General features: G+C 35.7%; 1 protein-coding gene across 1 annotated transcript in view; it reads right to left on the bottom strand.

The window, feature by feature from the left end:
- The window catches only part of DENND4A (DENN domain containing 4A), a 107,202-nt gene that overhangs the window by 65,652 nt on the left and 19,176 nt on the right, over positions 1 to 22,374 (bottom strand). Inside the window, exons 2-4 of the mRNA XM_081094276.1 lie at positions 8,711 to 8,788; positions 6,089 to 6,217; positions 2,657 to 2,989 (exon numbers count right to left, since the gene is read on the bottom strand). Coding sequence (XP_080950402.1) covers positions 2,657 to 2,967 — 311 coding nt within the window. The 5' untranslated portion in view covers positions 2,968 to 2,989; positions 6,089 to 6,217; positions 8,711 to 8,788. The remainder of the gene's footprint in view (positions 1 to 2,656; positions 2,990 to 6,088; positions 6,218 to 8,710; positions 8,789 to 22,374) is intronic.

Genomic DNA, 22,374 nt, shown 5'->3' with positions numbered 1-22,374 from the left:
ACAGGTCACAAATGACAGAAATGGAGGAAAGCAAACGACTGGATATAGAGTTCAAAACGTTTATAAGGTTTTTCAAGAATTTTATGGAAACTGCCGATGAATTTAGTGAGACCCTCAAAAAATCTAGTGAGACCCTCGAGGATATGAAAAAGGACCAACTAGAAATTAAGCATACACTGGCTGAAATAAAGAATAATATACAGAGATCCAACAGCAGATAAGAGGATCCCAAGAATCAAGTCAAAGATTTGAAATACAAAGAAACAAAAAATACCCAACCGAAAAAGAAAAAAGATTCCAAAAATATGAAGATAGTGTAAGGAGCCTCTGGGACAACTTCAAGCATACCAACATCAGAATTATAGGGATACCAGAAGGAGAGAGAGGGCAAGATATTGAAAATCTATTTGAAGAAATAATGACAGAAAACTTCCCCTACCTGGTGAAAGAAATAGACTTACAAGTCCAGGAAGCGCAGAGAACCCCAAACAAAAGGAACCCAAAGAGGACCATACCAAGACACATCATAATTAAAATGCCAAGAGCAAAAGACAAAGAGAGAATCTTAAAAGCAGCAAGAAAAAGAAAGTCAGTTACCTACAAGGGAGTACCCATACGACTGTCAGCTGATTTCTCAACAGAAACCATGCAGGCCAGAAGAGAGTGGCAAGAAATATTCAAAGTGATGAATACCAAGAACCTACACCCAAGATTACTTTATCCAGCAAAGCTATCATTCAGAATAGAAGGTCAGATAAAGAGCTTCACAGATAAGAAAAAGCTAAAGGAGTTCATTACCACCAAACCAGCATTATATGAAATGCTGAAAGGTATTCTTTAAGAAGAGGAAGAAGAAAAAGGAACTCTTACCATTTGCCACAGCATGGATGGAACTGGAGAGCGGATAAATACCACATGATCTCACTCATTTGTGGAATATAATGAACAACATAAACTGATGAACAAGGACTGATCCAGAGACAGAGAGGCATTGATTGGACTGTCGGGCCTTGGAGGGAAGGTAGGGGAGGGTGGGGGTAAGGGGGAAAGATCAACCAAAGGACTTATATGCAAGCATATAGGCCTAACCAATGGACACGGACAACGGGGGGGGAGGGGGTGAGGGCATGAGCGGGGGGGGGGGGGGTAGGGGGTAACGTGGGGATAAGGACACATATGTAATATCTTAATCAATAAAAAATATATTTTTTAAAAAAAAGAAAAAGAAAACTGTCTGGCAGTTTCTCAAAAGGTTTAACACACACATACCATATGACCCAGAAATTTCACTTCTAAGTAAATATACAAGAGAAATTGAGACATATGTCCATACAAAAACTTATACATGAATATTTCCAGAAGCATTATTCATAATAACCAGAACATATAAACAACCCACAATCAACTGAAAAAGGATAAATTAATTGTGGTGTATCTACAAGATGCAATATTATTCAGCTGTATAAAGAGATAAAAGTATTGACCCATGCTACAACATGGATAAACCTTGAAAACAGTGAAAGAAGTCAGACACCACACACACACACTGATTCCATTTATATAAAATGTCCAGAATAGGCAAATCTATAGAAATAGAAAAAAGACTAGTGATTGCCGAGAGCTGAAGGGGTTCGGGAGAACTGAATAGTTACTAAAGTGAGTACAGGGTATCTTTTTGGCATGATAAAAATGTTCTAAAATTTATTGTGGTGATGGTTGCACAACTCCATAAATATCCTAAAAACTACTGAATTGTTCACCTCAAATGGGTGAACTGTATGGTATGTGAATTCTCAATAAATCTGTCATATTAAAAAGGAGCCCCAAGTTCAATATAGTATCTTAAGGAAAGTACTAATTTACCTCAAGATCCTTGTTTGATGCAGACTTATCCATTTATAATGATCATTATATCACATGCTTAAAAACCACCCTTTTCTTGTACTTTAAAAATAATTTAAAATTTTATGATCTGGATAATACATTAATTTTCTAGTACTTTTCTGTAAATGTTTTTCAAATTCTCTCCACTTTTTAAAAAAAAAAGTTTTTATTGATTTTATAGAGAGAGGAAGGGAGACAGAGAAAAATGGATTGGCTACCTCCTGCACACCTCCTATTGGAGATTGAGTCTGAAACCTGGGCATGTGCCTTGACTGCAAATCAAACTGGCAATCTCCAGGTGTACGGGATGATGCTCAACAGAGCCACACTGGCCAGAACATCCCCCCACCTTTAATAGAAAGAAACTCAGAGAAGATGAAAGTTCTGGGAACCTGTAGGACAAATGGACACTGAAAAGGTATAATGAACAAAGTGATAGAATACAGGATTCTGGATTACATATGTATTTCTTTTTCTAAAGCTGTCATATATTTATTAATTAAAAAATATTAAACAGTTAACTTCAGAATCTATAACAATAACAATAACTGTTTTTTAATCCTCCCTTGAGAATATGTTTTATTGATTTTTTACAAGAGAGAGGAAGAGAGGAAAGAAAGAAGCATCAATGTGAGAAACATTGATTGGTTGCTTCCTGTTCATGCCCTGACCAAGAATCAAACCTGAAACCTTTTTTGGTGCATGAGACAGCACTCTAACCAACTGCACCACCCAGCCAGGGAAACAAAAATTATTTTAAAAAATGACTTACCCAAGATCTGTAAGTGGAGGCTTATCTCTTCCTCTTCTATAGCAAAGATAAATCTGTGGCCCCACAAGACTTCCATTATTGAGGTCAGCTGACAATCCAGACGGGGTAACATCAATACACATATAATCCTGTGGCACTTCCTCCCCAAGAGATTTAATAATAACTGAAACATCTGTGATAGGTTCTTTTGGTTTAGCTACTTTATGACAGGCATCATTGAAGTGAATTTCTTCTTCAAAAGGCTTTGAAACATCAGTTAATCCTGCTACAACAAAGTAGTCAGCAACACGAGGCCCTTTATCTTCAATCATCTTCCATTACAGAAGGTTACATCTAAAAGGAAGGTAAAAGACTAGTATTTTCCTATAATAAGCCAAATAAATATAAGTGGTTTTTGTGCAAATAAAAAAAAAACTACAAAAAGAACACTACCTCCTTGATAAATACACTAGTATACATTTCACTTCCATACATAAAAGTATGCCTTTTTTTAAATGAGAATATAGTTGGCATTATTTGTGATTATAAAAATAACATAAGAATTTCCATTTTGGGCAATATGGGTGCTTTGATTACCTAAGTAGACAGAAAATAAAACCCCCGTACCCTTTAAATATATATATATATATATATATATATTAGAGAGGAAGGGAGAATGAGAGAGAGAGAAACATCAATGATGACAGAGAATCATTGATTAGCTGCCTCCTGCACGCTCCCTACTGGAGATTGAGCCTGCAAACCAGACAAGTGCCCTTGACCTGAATCGAAACTGAGACATCAAGTAAAAAGTCAAGAGTCTCAAAGAGCCCTAACTGGTTTGGCTCAGTGGATAGAGTGTTGGCTGCAGACTGAAGGATCCCAGGTTCAATTCCGGTCAAGGGCATGTACCTTGGTTGCAGGCACATCCCCAGTAGGAGGTGTGCAGGAGGCAGCTGATCGATGTTTCTCTCTCATCATTGATGTTTCTGTCTCTCTCTCCCTCTCCCTTCCTTTCTGAAATCAATAAAAAAAATATGTTTTAAAATAGACAAATTAGTATTACCTGTTTTTATTTATGTAGACCCATTTGTAAAATTAAAATTAAGTATGTATGAAAAGTCTAATTTCACAGAAAAGTTTTCTATATGCATTATAGTAATTTTAAATTTATATCAAGTAGGTCTAGTAAATGCATGCATTTGCCAGTCATCAAGAGTAAACAAATGCACACAGCTGGGGCATGGCTTAGTGCAGTGGGAACACTGGCACATGTTGAAACTGCTACAGAAAGTAACAACCACACAACAGAACCAATTAACCTCACGTGATGCGGTGTGATCACGTGTTAATCATTTACTGAATATTATTTACGAGCGGTGATTCTTGTATTTAAATATGTAGACTATAGTTGTAGATATGTAATATTTATTTATGTCGGAAAAATTACTACAGTGTTTTTTCCCAATATATGGCCTATTCGCTAAAATGTGTTAAAAGTAACAGTGAATTAACAACAACAAAAATAAGATGTTAATCAAGTATAAGTAAATCTTGGTTAAAAGTATTTATAATTAACAGGGTGTTAATTTTCACATATGACATATAGACCTGAAATTTTGTCCATTAAATCCAAGTCCGTTAAAGCAAGGTCTACAAAATCATAGGATTACTGTATTGAAGTTGAATTGCTACGTCAAAAGTTACATAACCAACCTCTCTATAAGTGCTTATGTGGTTTCATGTGTCCATGAATTTTAAATGATAAGCTTTTGATAGACACTATTCTTAAAAATTACTTTGGTGGAGCAATTTCCTCTCTTCATAATGAAGAGATTCAAATATTTTCCTTTTTTCCAACTTCATGTTATTTAAAATAAAGCATATAGTCAATATTGTGTATAATAGTTTTATGTCTTGCTATGCCAAAAGAAGGGAAAGAGAATGGAAATAGTACTATCATGGAAACATATATACATATTTAATAAGGTCTTTTGAAAGCTACTATTTCAGCCATTAAAATAAATAGCTATTGTACTAATAAGCAGATATTTGGGAGATATTTGTATGAAAAATTTGTTTTTGTTAGATCTTCCTGCTCACAAATTTTAGTAACTTGTTCTCATTCATAATTGAATTCAGTAAATAACTACTAAAAAGGAACAAGTTATTGTTCTTCATTAAGACATAAGAATAATTAATTTTAAAGTGGTGATAAAATTCTCACACATTTATTAACAAAAAAGTGAATTTTATATCACTCCAGTTCTCTTGCCTTGTTGTTGTTAGTGTTGGCAGTGGAGAGTGGTTAGAAAGGACTGCAAAATATTTTAAGGCACAATTGACAAAGTATGTAATGCCAAGAACATAGCTGGCGAATTTCCAGGTGACTTCTTTTTTTTTTTTTTTTAATATATTTTATTGATTTTCCACAGAGAGGAAGGGAGAGAGATAGAGAGTTAGAAACATCGATGAGAGAGAAACATCGATCAGCTGCCTCCTGCACATCTCCCACTGGGGATATGCCCGCAACCCAGGTACATGCCCTTGACCGGAATCGAACCTGGGACCTTTCAGTCCGCAGGCTGACGCTCTATCCACTGAGCCAAACCGGTTTCCGCTCCAGGTGACTTCTTAAAAGATCTAAATGCTTTTTCATTCATTCAGGAAGTCTACAGTACTGAAAATGCACCTCTACTTTTTATTTTAAATCAACTATTTTTAGAGTAAATTTGAGATTTAGAAGCTAGGGGGAAGACATTGTTAAAAATTATAAGTTAAAGAAAATACTAAAAATATTTAATATAGAAATGAATAATTAATATTATTTCCTAGTAATTTTATTAAAGCAAGAGACTTTCATTGGCATGTGAAATTTATGATCTTTATGGAAAATACTAAATAGGTATGACTCAATGCCTATGGTGACAAAAGTGACCAGAAATGACTGGAAAGAGCATTTGAGGAAAGCATTCCTAGTCACACACACAACTCGGTTGGACTTTTAGTTAAATACATCAGAGCAAAAACTGTTAAACAATTAGAAGATAATTTTGTGTTTTTCATTCTTTTTTTTTTAGGTAAATTTCTTTAAGTTCATTTTGGAAACTGGGAGCCACACAAAACAAATATTTAATCCAAAAGTTCACTAAGTATTCACAATAATATAAAACCCTGAAACAACTTTACTAAAGCTGAAGTAATAATACGTAACATCACATTAACCAATTATTGCTTTTAATTCTTCTTTGTTCAACATGATACAGATAACTTAAAGAATTAGCTTATAAAAATGTTTATAGGCATCTTCTTAAAATTTCAGACACCTGCTTAACTAGTATTTCACTTAAAATTAAATCAATTTTCTTTGATAATAGCAAACAAGGATGTCCTCTCTATTCCTTAAAGGTTCATCAGAATTATATTAAGAAATCATTATAAGAAAGCTCTTACCTATTCAGCAACTATTGGAGACTTGTTTTCCTCCTTTCAATCTCTGCCCCATCAATTCAAATCCTTTTTTTATTTTTTATATAGTTCCATTAGGTCCGAATAGTTAAGCATTTGCTACTGAGACTAATCCTAAGGATAAGAAAAGGCAAGAGTGGAAATCAAAGGTAACATTTTAAAGATTTTTGAAAAACAAAAAATCTGTACATAAAAGTTTTACCAAATTATAAACTATTACTGAAATGGCAAAGTGAGCAAATATACCTGGTATAGACTCACAAATTCAAGATACATATAAAATGATCTATAACTCAATGGACCAATTCAACTACTTCATACTCCAGTTCGCTTATATAAGCTAGAATTATTTTTTTTAAACATAATCCCACAGGTAATAATTCAGCTCATCTTTTCTTACATTATCAAAATTAAACTAGAGATCACCAATCTCATCTTTTTTAAACTTCATCTCTCATTTTTCTTCCAACCAAGGCAAACTATCTACTGTCCTTCAAAAGTGGTTTTGCTCTTTTCCTCTTTGACAATACACTATAGCAGTGGTTGGCAAACTGCGGCCCCTTGAGTGTGGCTCTTCCACAAAATACCACGTGTGGGCATGCACATACAGTGTGACTGAAACTTCGTGGCCACACTCAAGGGGCCGCAGTTTGCAACCACTGCCGCATGTGGCTCGCGAGCCGCAGTTTGCAGACCAATGCACTATAGTATTTCCTCTTTCTAGTCACTATATGTTCATGATATTTTTCAAAGATTTTAACTGTATGTGGATTTTCATTTAAACTTTATGAATTGTACAAAAGAGCAAAAAAATTAAGCAATCCCATACACAATAATAAATATGGCTTATAGTGACAATGTTTGCTAGTTTCTTTTGAGAACAGAAAATATCCCTTTTATCCTCATGCACAGTTATAATATAGAATACAAATATTTATATATTTTATTCATTTAATAAGCATCTTCTAAACTGCTATAATATTTATAATTATACCAAATGACTACATAATATTCCATCAAATAGAAATAGTATATACTGTAACCAACACCCTATTCTTCCATTCCCAGCTAGTCCCAAAGTATGGTAGATAGGTGTTTAAAAATATTTATTAAGTGAATGAACAGTTCACTCTGTAATCCTTCTAAAGCATATTATACTTAAACATAATGTCTTTTTCTATAATTCAGAATCAATATTCTGAATTTCAATTGCCTTAAATATTACAGTTGTTGTTAAATGTAGGATAGATATAGATAAACTAGATGATCTGAGTCAAGTAACCAAAAACTAAAACCATCAGGACCTTAGGCAAAATTAGAAATTTATTCAAGAATTAATTGATTCATTCATTCAATAATTTTTTTCATAAATACTAAGATCTAACACTATTCTAGGAGCCAGTGATGATACTGATTAAAGCAATAGCCTCTGCCTTCAAGGCATTTCTTATTTAGTTCTACTTTTCCACATCTCTTTCTATACTTTTATTTACCTCCAACTATCTTTTCTCCTATCCCCCTTCCAGATTCCAAGTGTGTGCCTCCACTATGCCCAAAGTTTCTCTACCATTTTCTCCCCCAAGTTCCATATGCACAAACATGATGATCCTTATTGTATTGTCCCTTTTCCCCATCTCCTTGAAAACTGGCACTCCTTCAGCATCAGCATTCTCTGGAAATTTTGAAAGGAAAGAAACCTTATTTGTGTATCATATTTAAGAGTAGGTTAACTTTCTTTTGAAAAGGTTAAACCCACACAAGGCAAACTTGACTTTTTAAAAGTAAGTTTTATTAATCCAAATTGTTGGACTATATGGAGCAAACTCCTTGAGCAAGGGAGGCGTACTTGTCTCCAAGATCTACTTTGGAAACACCTCCCCTTTCAATACCAATTCCCAAGCAAAAACCAACAACAAAAATCAAAACATAACTGTAATTTGACAGCACCCTTATTAAAGAGTAGCAATCCCTGATTTATTGGAAAAAAATAGTGAAGATAGGAATAATAGACATTTAGAGGGAAAGGAAATTTATTATTAGTCATAGTCTAAGCCTTCATTTCATAGCCAAAGAAACGGAAGCACAAAAGGTGGCTTACTTAAGAATACCTATCTAGTAAGGGGCAACCTGGACAAGAACTCAAGTCCCTTAATCCAGTGTTCTTTACATTTGAGGTTGCTATCTTTTTTTTAAAAAAAAAAAAATATTTTATTGATTTTTTTACAGAGAGGAAGGGAGAGGGATAGAGAGTTAGAAACATTGATGAGAAACATCAATTCAGCTGCCTCCTGCACACTCCTTACTGGGGATGTGCCCGCAACCAAGACTGGAATCGAACCTGGGACCCCTCAGTCCGCAGGCTGACGCTCTATCCACTGAGCCAAACAGGTCAGGGCAAGAGGTTGCTATCTTTAATAAATGGTCATTAATACTGATCAAGGGCACATCTTTCAATAAGTTCTTTTGTGTCACTTGTTACTCATAATCATTATGTGGTGAATATGTGCCAAAATCTGGTTAAGAAATATGGTAAATTAAACTTTCAGTGTTTTAATACAGAAAACAGCTAATAGAAATAAATCAAAATAAAAAACAAAAACTACTTACACATTACGAAGGTCTTTCTCTGAAAATGATGCCAGATCTCAATTTGTGAATTCTGCAAGCCTCAGAGTTTGAGAAATACTGTATTGAAAAGAACAAGAATTGAGCTTAAATTAATTCCAATCAAATATATCCCCCTACAATGTCTTAAAGTTCTGTTAACAATGATAATTTTCAAACAAAATGCTTGCATATATTGTTTTCATATGGTTAAGAGCCAATAAGTAATGTTCAAACACTAGCTCTTTCAGAAAACACATTTCAGTCAAAAATAGACACACACAGAGCAGATAATGGGAACAAAAACAGAAAATAAAAATAAATGACATAATGAGTAAATATACAGAAGCAATGTGAGAAAAACATACCACTTCTGGGGCATTATATATAGTACCCCATTCCCACAGGAAAAATATACACATTTATGAAAATTAAATATAAACTCAAATAACTTCCATATACAAAAGAAGTCAACACCCTAAAGTATTTTCCCTTTATTACAAATTCTTTAAATACTTATACTAAAATCATATCTGTTTTATCAAATCCTTAACATGGTTGAGATCTCATCAAGGAACCCAGGACTTCTATCCAAGACAATAAATGATATTGTATTATGGTATTCAATATGCCATTATCATATTTTCTTCAAAGTTGAGTAATTTAGTAAGTTGTAGTTACGAGTAATTTTAAATACCAAATGGAAAGATGATGCCACTGACAAAGTCTTAGGGTATAACCAATCCAACTACATTGTACAAATTATGTGGGTTAGCTTCATAATGCTGAAGACTTGCACAGGCAGGAGTTTCAGTAACAGTCAAAAGCTTTTTCAGGAGAGCAAGTTGAAATGCAGTAATCACAATTACATCAAGAGGAAGAAACCACAGCTTTCACCAATGTGGATTATCTACTAACTAGAGGCTCAGTGCACAAAATTCATGCATGGATAGGGTCCTTAGGCCTGGCCAGCAATTGGGGCCTCCCTTCCCTGGCTACTGGCCAGGGCCTTCCTTCATTCTGTGCCGCCCCCTGGTGGTCAGTGCACGTCATAGTGAGCGATTGAACTCCGGGTCTCCCGGTAGAACTCCTGAGGTGACAATTTGCATATTAGGCTTTTATATAAATAGATGACAAAGAAACAGCAGCAGCAACAGACACCAGATTTACCTAATTTGGTTTGTCTTTGAAAAGTAGAAGAGAAGGGTGGAAAGGGCCAAAATTATTTGAGTCAAGATTTGATAAAATGTCTTGGAATGGAATGGGTGAAAAGAATGAATGAGAAATTATGTTAAATATAATCTTGTTACATTTTGTAATGCTAAATCTGGTCATAATGGATATATGTTTTAAAAACTAGCCCTAGCCATTTTGGCTCAGTGGATAGAGTGTCGCCTATGAACCAAAAGGTCCTGGGTTCAATTCTGGTCAAGGGCATGTACCTTGGTTGCAGGATCCTCCCTGCCCGGGGCCCTGGTCAGGGCTCATGCAGGAGGTAACCAATCAATGTGTTTCTCTCACAATGATGTTTCTCTCTGTCTTTCCCTCTCTCTTCCACTCTCTCGAAAAATCAATGGAAAAAATATCCTCAGGTGAGGATTAACAAAACAAAATAAACAAACAAACAAAACCAGCACAGCATTCTACCTCAGACTCACTGAAAAATTCCAGTCAGTAAAGATAGAGTGGCATATATATTAAATAGTGACCTGCTGAAACATTTCTTAAATTCAACATCAGATAAACACAAAAACTTTCCAGCTGAAATACTCTATGTATATAAAAATACTTTTAACTTTTGAAAATTATAGCTCCTGGTTTATTCATAGACTATCAGGCTTATTTAGCTGCAATTATGTATTATGAGTATGCTATAATAAATTCCAAATACATTTTCTGCTACATGATTTTCTTAATATAGTAAGAACATTTCTTACCATAAACAATGATCCACTAAACTTAATATTTTATTAATCAAAAAACAAATGATTGTCTTCAATGTTGATAATTTTAAATTTACAGCAGCATTTACAATATCAAATATTTCACCTTTGACAAAATAAACTTCCAAAACCTTTAGTTTGATTTCATAAATTGTATGAAAAAACTGACCCATTATTAGAATAGATTTTCTATTACGAAAATGAGACATATAAAACCAGCATCACTTCAGTGTTTGCAAAGTTCTTCTAATTAAGACAACACATCACAACTATTGCTCTACCTTCCACACATACATAAGAAAACTTGGAATAAAAAAATGGGTAAAATCTATTTTGTAGATCATCCTTTGATGTAAATGGAATGGAATGTATCGGTGTACTTCCTAAAGCTACATATGCTAAATTATCTTTCAGCACAGACTCCTTTAAATTGCTTTTTAAACATATATTAGTTTCAGGTGTACAACATAGTGATTTGATATTTGTATATATTGTAAAATGATCACCAGAATATAGTTAACATTCATCACCATAATTATGAAATTAAAAAATTTTTGTATGATGTGAACTTTTAAGATCAACTCTCTTAGCTACTGTCATTTATGCAATACAGTATTATCAACTATAGTCACCATGCTGTACATTACACTCTCATGACTTATTTATTTCATAACTGAAGTTTGTACCTATGACTCCCTTCACCCATTTTTCTCCCACTCCTCATCTCCTACTTCTAACAACCACCAACCTGTTCTTTGCATCTATGAACTTGTGTTTTTTTTACATTCCACATATAAATTAAATCATACAGTATTCCACTGAGCCATGACAGCTGGGCATTTTTAAAAATATATTTTTTTATTGATTTCAGAGAGGAAGGAAGAGGGAGATAGAAACATCGATGATGAGAATCATTAATTTCTCTGACTTGTTTCACTTAGCATAATGTCCTCAAGTTCTATCCATCTTGTTGCAAAATGCAAGATTTCCTTCTTTTTTATAGCTGAATATTGCACATATAAACATATAAAGAAAATGTGTGATATATATATATATGTGTACACACACACAGGGTGTCCCCCCAAAATGTATACACCCATTTTGAATAATCATAAAGGCAGTGTTTACTGAAATACATTTCATTTTCAAAATTGAGCTATCAGCTGTTAAAGTGTGTATACATTTTGGGGGGACAAAATATAAAGTATACACACATTTTCTTTATCCATTCATCCATCAATAGACACATTGTTTTTATATCTTAGCTATTGTACATAATGCTGCAAATGAACTTGAGGGTGCAAATATCTTTTCGAATTAGTGTTTTCATTTTCTTTGGACAAATACCCAGAAGTGGAATTGCTGGATCATACAGTAGTCTTATAATTAATGTTTCAAGGAACCTCCATACTGTTTTCCATAGTGGCTACACCAATTTACCAGTACATTCCCATCAACAGTGCACAAGGGTTCGCTTTTTTCCACATCCTTGCCAACAGTTATTTCTTATCTTTTTGATAAGGGCCATTCCAATAGGTGTGAGGTGATACCTCATTGTGGTTTTGGTTTGCATTTCTTTGATAATTAGTCATGTTGAGCACCTTTTCAGATACCTATTGTCCATCTGTACTCTTCTTTAAAAGAATGTCTATTAAGGTCCTATGTCCATTTTAACTCTGGGATTTTTTGCTATTGAGTTGTATGAATTCTTTACACTTTTTGCATATTAACCCCTTGAGAGTTATATACTTTGCAAATATTTTCTTCAATTCAGTATGGGGCCTTTTCATTTTGTTGATAGTTTCTTTTGCGGTGCAGGAGCTTTTTACTCTGATGCAGTCCCACTTATTTATTTTTGCTTTGTTGCCTTTGTTTTGGTGTAAACCCAAAAAATCACTGCTAGGACATCCTGTCAAATAACTTATTACTGCCTATGTTTTTTTCCAGAAAATTTATGGTTTCAGATCTTACATTCAAGTCTTTAATCCACTGAGTTAATTTCTGTGTATGATGTAAGACAGTGCTCCAATTTCACTTTTTTGCATGTGGCTGGCCAGTGTGCCCAACACTATTTATTGAAGAGACCATTCTTTCCCTCCTGTATATTCTTGTCCTCTTTTTCATAAATTAATTGACCATATATACATGTTTATTTCTGGGCTCTTTATTCTGTTCCATTGATCTTTGCACCTGTTTTTTTGTGTGTGAGTCTGTTTTGTTTTTTTTTTAATGTCAATAGCATACTGTTTTGTTTACTCTAGCTTTGTAATACAGTTTGAAACCAGGGTGTAAAATGCCTCCAGCTTTGTTTTCTTTCTCAAGATCATTTTGGCTCTTCCTGATCTTTTGTGGTGCCATACAAATTTTAGGATTGTTACATTTCTGTGTAAAATGTCACCAGAACTTTGATTGGGATTACAGTGAATCTATATATTGCTTTGGGTAGTATGGTCGTTTTAAGAATATCGATTTTTTCCAACCCATAAGCATGGACTATCTTTCCACTTATTTGTGTCTTCTTCGATTTCTTTCATCATTGTCTTACAGTTTTCAGTGTACAGGTCTTTCACCTCCTTTGTTAAATTTATTTTTCAGTATTTTATTCTTTTTGATGCAATTGTAAATGAGATGGTATTCTTAATTTCTCTTTCAGATAGTTTCTTACTATTATACAGGAACACAATAGATCTCTGCATATTGATTTTGTACCCTACAAATTTACTAAATTTATATTTGTGTTTAAATATGTTTTTATTGTATTCATGCAATTTACCTATCTTATTTTGATTTCACCAGTTTTACTTGCATTTGTGTGTTTGTATATTTAGTTCTCTATAATTCTGTTACATGAACAGCTTCATGTATGCATCACCAAAGCAAAGATACAAAACAGTTCCATCACAAGGATCCCTAATGTTGACATTTTATAAGTCTTGTCCACTTACCATTACTGTCCTTAATCCCTGTGGAGTGGTATGTATATATATATGTATGTGTGTGTGTGTATTTTTTTAAACTAGAGAACACATACAGTCTACAAAGGAAAAGATATCTCCAAAAGCAATGCACCCTTACAAAATAGGTACAGAAACCAAAGAAAAAAGTATATGTGGTGAGGAAAGACTTGTTAGTCACATTTACTCAGACATCTGGAATATTATATTTGAACATGATTATACAAACATATAAGTGCACAGACATATGTATACACATAAAAGATAAGGACAGACAATGATCATCTACTAAATCACAATGAAGATCAATCTTCTTAGTTCTGAGATAAACTTTTCTATTATGGTCAAATTTTAGACTAGATCAAGTGAACAACATAAAATAATGCTACAAAATAAGTACAATGGAGACTCCTATATGCATAAGAACAAAAAAGAAGTCTTTTACTGTGTTCACAGGTAATCCTGCCGCTCATGGAGAAGTTAGGTTGGAGCTACAGTAGCTGGTTTTCCCTTGAAAATATGGATCTGAACAGGAACAAACTGGAAATAACACACAGTGTTAACATACAGATAGATACCTCTTGTCTCTCCAGGCTGACTGTAAACAATGGAAAGGCAGGAACTCTGTCTTTTGTTTCTTTTGATTCTGTCACATAAATTACAGCAGTTAAAAACTCATGGTAGGTGTGTAAATATTTATTAAACAAAAAAGGCCAGTACAGTAAAAAAAATGGGAAAGTTAAAACACCACAGAATCATAGGATTTTAGAGCTAGAAGGATACATGGAGTTTTAGTTTCAATTCCTTTTAAAATGGAAGAAATTGAGGCATATAAGTTAAACATCTTGCCTTCGATGAAATACATTAATTTATAATTTAACTCTCATTTGATTTGGAGTTCTACTATGTAAATACTTCAATTCAAGAATGGAAGAGAAGAGCCCGGCTGGGGGTGCTCAGTGGTTGAGTGTCGACCAGGAATCTAGAGGGCACAGATTTGATTCCCAGTCAGGGCACATGCCCAGGTTGCGGGCTCAGTCCCCAGTGAGGGGCATGCAGGAGGCAGCTGATGGGTGTTTCTCTCTCATCCATATCGATGTTTCTGCACTTGATCTTAGCCAAAAGGCCGAGAAGCAATCTCATCTCCCTTCCCATCTCTCTAGAATCAATAAAAACATATTTTTTTAAAAAAAAAGAATGGAAGAGAAGAAAGCAATTTCCTGGGGAGACCTTTGTATTAATTAGTTAACATGGACTTTGATGGACAAATATTAACAGGTAAGTGGGAGAAGTTAAATTGGCTGAAGAGAGTGGGGCAATTAACAGGTAAGAAAAAGAATGGTTGACCAAAAATAAGACAAAAGAGTAAAGCAGAAAAGGAAGAAAGTTGAACAAAGAGATATAGTAAGAAAAGGAATATAAAAGATCGGGGTGGGGTTTAATATACAAGTAAGATATAGTGCAGAAATGGGAAAAGTGAGAAATGATTAAATGGGAATGAGGAAATGGTATCTGGATAATTTTTAATGCTATTTACTACATCATTTAAAATAAAGAAACGATGAGATTTACCATTTCTACAGTCTAATCAGATTCACTATAAACTAACAGTAACAACAAATATCAATTACCAATCTTGTACCAGTCTAGAGTAAAAGGGAAGTCTGTTTGTCCTACTGGTTTGGCTCAGTGGATAGAGCGTCAGCCTGCGGACTCAAGGGTCCCAGGTTCGATTCGGGTCAAGGGCATGTACCTTGGTTGCGGGCACATCCCCAGTAGGGAGTGTGCAGGAGGCAGCTGATCAATGTTTCTCTCTCATTGATGTTTCTAACTCTCTATCCCTTTCCCTCCCTCTATGTAAAAAATCAATAAAATCTATTTTTTAAAAAAAGGGAAGTCTGGTTTTAAATGTCTCTTTCACCATCATTTTTTTACTTAATTTCCCATATGCATACCACTTCCATATCGCAACGTTCTTACTTCCTCTTTGAATTATCATAAACATTTGTTAGCTGGTATCTAAAATGAATTGTTGCCTCCACTGGAATCTTCCCAAAAGTTTCTCTCAAACACACAATATCTGGTTTTTCTTCAGTATTTCAGTCACACATACACAAGGAACTTGAAATAATATTCATTGGGGTGATTAAAAACATTTACATAAGATAAGTAATCTAAAATTCAGTTATACAACTATATAATAAAAACGAGAGCCACTGATTAAAAATATCACCTTTCTTAAAAAGTAGATATATTAGATTTATACTGCTGTTATTGGATTAATGCTTAACATTTTAATTTCTTAATCTCATCACCTATTTAAAGGTACTTTAAGCCTTTTAAAAAATCCCTTTTCACTTTTGCCTATGAACTGTAACATATAACAAATTTACTTGCTAATAAGCAACTGAAAAGGACTTTGAGAATTAATAATTGAAAACAAATTTGAAAGTTGTTATTGTCACAGTTAATAATTACTGATAAAATTTTTTGACTTGTAGGACTTACTAGATGAACAAAGACTACAAACACAAGAAATCCAAATATTAACATGCTTGGAAGAATTGTTAGTCTTGCAAATAATTTTTAAAAATAAACTTTGATCCCAGTTGATGTTGCCCAGTGGTTGAGCATCAACCCATGCATCAGGACTCTGGTTCAATTCTCAGTCAGGGCACATGCATGGGTTGCAGCCTGATCCCCAATAGGGGACGTGCAGGAGGCAGCAAATTGATGTTCGTCGATGTCTCTCTCTCTCTCTCTCTCTCTCTCTCTCTCTCTCTCTCTCTCTCCTTTCCTCTTTCTCTAAAATCAATAAAAACATATTTAAAAAATAAAAACAAATAAACTTTGAGGTACTACATCATACCTAGTAAATTAACAAATATGAATAAAATCTAGTTGATGGTGATAAGAAAAACAAGCACACTTGAAAAATAATGGCACTGTGAAATAGAACAATTTTTCTGAAAAATAATCTATCAATTACTTAAAACTAACTGTATTCTTATCAACAACTTATTCTATCTTGATAATGTCATCAAGAAAATAGCCCAGCCAGTGTGGCTCAGTGGTTGAGCTCAACCTATGAACCAGGAGGTCATGGTTCAATTCCTAGTCAGGGCACATGCCTGGGCTGCAGGCTCAGATCCCCAGTGTGGAGCATGCAGGAGGCAGCTGATCAATGATTCTCTCTCATCATTGATGTTTCTCTCTCTCCCCCTCTCACTTCCTCTCTGAAATCAATACAAACATATATATCTTAAAATTTAGTATCATCAATAAAATAAATGTATTTTAAAAATCAAACTGTTGGTCTAGGTTATTTATAACTGTACTTTCTTTAAAGGATCACAGAATTAGAGTAGAAAAGGACCATAACAATCTTTTGGGTTCTGGACAGTGTGGCTCATTTGGTTGAGCATCATCCCATGCACCAGAGGGTTGTGGACTCAATCGGGGGAGGGGGAGGGCGTGCAGGAGGCAACCAATTAATGTTTCTTGCATTGATCTTTCTCTCCACCTTCCTCTCTCTCTAAAAATCAATAAAAACACATTTAAAAAAATATTTTGGTTCAATCTCATCATTTTGTTGCTGAGTAAATTCAAGTGTGGAAAGGCAAATTTGACTTGCCCAAAATAGCACAGTTCATCTGTAGAAGAGCAGGGCCTAAAACTCCTTATTCCAGATCTCTTGCTACTATACCATGTAGACTATTCCACGGAAGCCTGAAACAATGACCCAGAATTGACAAGGATCAGATCAGCTTAGTGAAGCTAGATGACACATTGCTCTTTCTAAACCTTCTGATGGCCAGGACCAGCCCTAGATAACAACTTCTATTCTTTAAACCCCCTTAACCTACTTTTAGCATTCAAATCAACCTCTAGGATCTTCCCTTTCTTCATAGTCCCAAGAAAATATGTTAATCCCACTAACTACAGCTCACTTTCGAATTTCTATCACCAATCATGACTCTCTACTGAGATCCAAAAGACCTACTTGATAACGCTATCTGTATATCTGATAGCAAAACAGAACTATTTCTTTGGCAAATCTCCATCTTTAGACCTAAACCCACTTCTCTGCCACACACACATCTGCACTCTAAAAATTCACCAGGAACGGCATAAATTTGAATCTGGGATTTTTGCCTATATTATCAATCAAGATAGTTGATATTCTCAAGGGAATATGGGCTCCAGGAAAGAAAAAATAAACACTGCAGAAGTACAAGGGAGAGGTAAGAAGAACAAAAAACCCAAAGAAGGGTCCAAGAACAGAACAACCTATCCCAGAGCAAACAGAACACATTTCTTATATAAGCATAACAAACATCCTCAGAAAACTAAGTAGAACACTAAAAAAATAATAAGGAATCATGAAGAACCAACTAGAGATAATAGGTGTTAAAAATAACTGAAAATTTTAAAATCAGACAGTTTAAATAACAAAATGAATGCCATTAAAAATAAAATCAATGAGTAGATGATCAGAATGAGATGTTAAGAAGGTATAAAGATGCATATAAGCCTAACCAATGGACATAGACACCAGGAGGTGAGGGCATGAATGGGTGGGTGAGAGGGCAATGGGTTGGTAAGGACACATATGTAATACCTTAGTCAATAAAGAAAAAAAATTTAAAGAAGAAGGCATAAAGAAGCTAAAAATACACTAACTTACACCTTACACAAGAATAAACTCAAAATGGATAAAAGACTTAAATGTAAGATGTGAAACCATAAAAGTCCTAGAAGAAACCACAGGCACCAAAATCTCACACCTCTCTCGTAGCAATATGTTTACCGATACATCTCCTAGGACAGTGGTCGGCAAACCGCAGCTCGTGAGCCACATGCAGCTCTTTGGCCCCTTGAGTGTGGCTCTTCACAAAATACCACGTGCGGGTGCGCACGTACAGTGCTATTGAAACTTCGTGGCCCATGCACAAAAGTCGGTTTTCGGAAAGGAGATAGACGAAACAAGTATAGAAGACAAGTGTGGATGGGAGAGTTGGAAGGGGTCGATCTCAGCGAACGTACCTCAATCAGATTGAGGACGTTTTTAGCAAAGGCCAGTTTAGGAGTACCCTAATTAAGTTAATAACAATGTACCTACCTATATAATTTAAGTTTAAAAAATTTGGCTCTCAAAAGAAATTTCAATCGTTGTACTGTTGATATTTGGCTCTGTTGACTAATGAGTTTGCCGACCACTGTCCTAGGACAATGGAAATTAAGGAGAAAATAAACAAATGGGACTACATGGGGAAAAAAAAAAAAAAGGCTTCTGCACGGCAAAAGAAACCATTATCAAAATAACAAGAGACCCCACTACATGGGAGAACATATTTGCCAACGATACATTTGACAAGGGGTTAATCTCCAAAATATATAGGTAACTAATACAACTTAACAAAAGGAAGACAAACAATCCAATTAAAAAAACGGGCAAAGGGTCTAAATAGACACTTCTCCAAAGTGGACATATAGAAAGCCAAGACACAGATGAAAAAATGCTCAAAGTCACTAATCATCTGAGAGAAACAAATCAAAACAACAATGAGATATCACCTCACACCTGTCAGAATGGTTATCATCAACAAATCAACCAATGACAAGTGTTTCAAGGTTGTGGAGAAAAGGGAACCCTCGTACACTGCTGGTGGGAATGCAGACTGGTGCAGCTACTATGGAAAACAGTATGGCATTTCTTCAAGAAATTAAAAATGGAACTCCCATTTGACCCAGTCATCCCACTTCTAGGAATATATCCTAAGAAACCTGAAATACTCATCAGAAAGAATACATGCACCCCTATTTTCATAGCAGCACAATTTACAATAGCTAAGACTTGGAAACAGCCCAAGTGCCCATCAACAGATGAGTGGATAAAAAAATATGGTACATTTACACCATGGAATACTACACGGCAATAAAAAGAAGTCTTAGCATTTGCAACAGCATGGATGGACCTGGAGAGTATTATGCTGAGCAAAATAAGCCAGTCAGAGAAAGATAAGTATCACATGATCTCACTCATATGTGGAATCTAATGAATCAAATAAACTGATGATCAAAAATAGAGCCAGAGTCATAAAAGCCTGAACAGACTATTGAACCTAAGAGGGAAGGCAGGGGAGGGTGAGATCAACCAATGAACTTGTATGCATATATGCATAACCCGTGGACACAGACAATGGGGTAATGAGGCCCTGGGGAGAAGGGGGAAGGGAGGACAGGAGCAGGCTGGAATAGGTTAATGGGGGGAAAAAGGAGGACCTATGTCAGTGATGGCGAACTTATGACACGCGTGTCAGAGGTGACATGTGAACTCATTTTTTTTGGTTGATTTTTCTTTGTTAAATGGCATTTAAATATATAAAATAAATATCAAAAATATAAGTCTTTGTTTTACTATGGTTGCAAATATCAAAAAATTTCTATATGCAACATGGCACCAGAGTTAAGTTAGGGTTTTTCAAAATGCTGACACGCCGAGCTCAAAAGGTTCGCCATCACTGACCTATGTAATACTTTCAACAATAAAGATTAAAAGAAAAAAAAGCTGAAAATAGCTCAGCTGGTGTGGGTCAGTGGTTGAGTGTCAACTATGAACAAGGAGCTCACGGTTCGATTCTCAGTCAGGGCACGTTTGGGGTATGGGCTCAATCCACAGAGGAGGGCGTGAAGGAGGCAACCAATCAATGATTCTCTCTCATCATTGATGTTTCTATCTCTCTCTCCCTTCCTCTCTGAAATCAATAAAAATATTTTTTAAAAAGTTGTAAATCTCTATATATAAAAGCCTAAGTGACTGAACAACCGCTATGACTGCACTGACCACCAGGGGGCAGACACTCAACTCAAGAGCTGCCCCCTGGTGGTCAGTGTGCTCCCACAGCGGAAGCACCACTCAGTGAGCTTACTGAGCAGTGATGGCTGCAAGCAGAGTGGGGCCGGGATAAGCAGAGTGGTGCAGGCTCCTCCTCAGCCGCCTGCTGCTTCACACACAACTACATCCCTTAGGGGATGTCGAACTGCCAGTTTCGGCCTGGCCTGTGGGGATCGGGGACTGGTCTGAAACTGGCAGTCCAACATCCCCCAAGGGGTCCTGGATTATGAGAGGGCTCAGGCCAGGCTGAGGGATCCCACTGGTGCACGAATCTGTGCACTGGGCCTCTAGTATATTATAAAAGTATTAAAATATGGAGGCTTAAGAGAGTGAGAAGGCAACCCCAGACTGGGAGAAAATATTTGAAAAATACATATCTAATATAGGACTATCATCAACAAATGTTTGATTCCAATTATATGGCATTCTATATAGGATTCCAACTATATGGCATTCTGGAAAAGGCAAAACTATGGAGACAGTAAAAAGATTAAGGACTGCCAGTGGTTAGGGAGGAGGGATAAATAGGATGCACACAAAACCATTTTTCAGGCAGTGTAACTACTCTGTATAATACTGTATTATGGTGGATATATGTTTTTCCATACTTGTCAAAACACACAGAATGTACAACACAGAGTGAGCTCTAATAGAAACTATGAACTTTGGGTGACAATGATGTTTCAGTGTAGGTTCACTGACTGTAGCAAATGTAACACTCTGTTGTGGATGTTGATTGTGAGGGAAGCTGTGTCTGTGTGGGGGCAGCAAGGCTAAGCAACCGGCCGACTGGCTGACCGGCTGGTAGGTATGACGCTCACTCACCACCAGGGCGCAGACACTCAACACAGGAGCCACCGAGCAACGAGCAACGGCAACTTTGCAGAATGCCCTCTCGCACTCCGGGACCCCTCGGAGGATGTCAAACTGCTGGTTTCGGCCTGATCCCTTGCAGGCCAGGCCAAGGGACCCCACCTGCTGGAGGGACTCTGCTCACTCCGCAGATGCCCTTCAAGCCGTGGTGCTGCTCCAGGTGCAGCCGGCCGGGGAGGGACTGAGGGAGGTTGGCTCCAGGGTGTGTCGGGCTCAACTCGCCCAGTCCCGCCCTGCCGGCCACCTCCTAATTAATTTCTTTTTAATGTGCACGAATCCATGCACCGGGCCACTAGTATATGAGAACTCACTGTACTTTCTGCTCAATTTTTCTGTGAATCTAAAACTGCTCTAGAAAACAAAGCACATTTAAAAGGAAAAATAATAAAAGAATTAGCTCTGAACCCTCCCCTAATATGAGGGCTAGGAAAATTAGAGTCAATATCTAATTAATAGAACTTTCAGAATGTAATGAAAAAAAAACAAAACAAAAAACAAATGGAGATGAAGAAATACTTCAGAAATTATCACCAAGAATTAAAGCTTTGTCAGTTTGGTATAACAGGTATGAAAAACTACCTAGGCACCTTAAACACCTAAAAACATCTCAACGTGAAAAATTCTAAAAATTCCTAGATATAAAAAGTAGTTTACCCACTCAAGAAAAAGAAAATCTTACTCTAGACTTCTAATCACTAACACTGGATGCAAGAAGATAATGGAGTAATATTTTTAAATATTGAAAGAAAGGAAACTTTATACATCTATCTAAACCATCATTTAAATGCATGGGTGAAATAAAGATATTAGAAATATAAGCACTCGGATGGTTTACCAAGAAAACATGTAAACAACAAAAAAAGCAAACTTTGGTCTAAAGGTCACTTAAATTTTATAACCCTAAAGACTCAGAATTTTAGAGTGAAACACTGTGAGAGAACATCCTATGCAATATGCAAATTGTCCCCTTGACTGGGAGTTCTACCGGGAGTTCAACCA

This window comes from Myotis nattereri, assembly GCF_964212035.1.
Source record: "Myotis nattereri genome assembly, chromosome: 1".
NCBI lineage: Eukaryota > Metazoa > Chordata > Mammalia > Chiroptera > Vespertilionidae > Myotis > Myotis nattereri.
The sequence above is the reverse complement of the archived record's forward strand: the minus strand, read 5'-3'. Positions and strand labels throughout refer to the sequence as shown.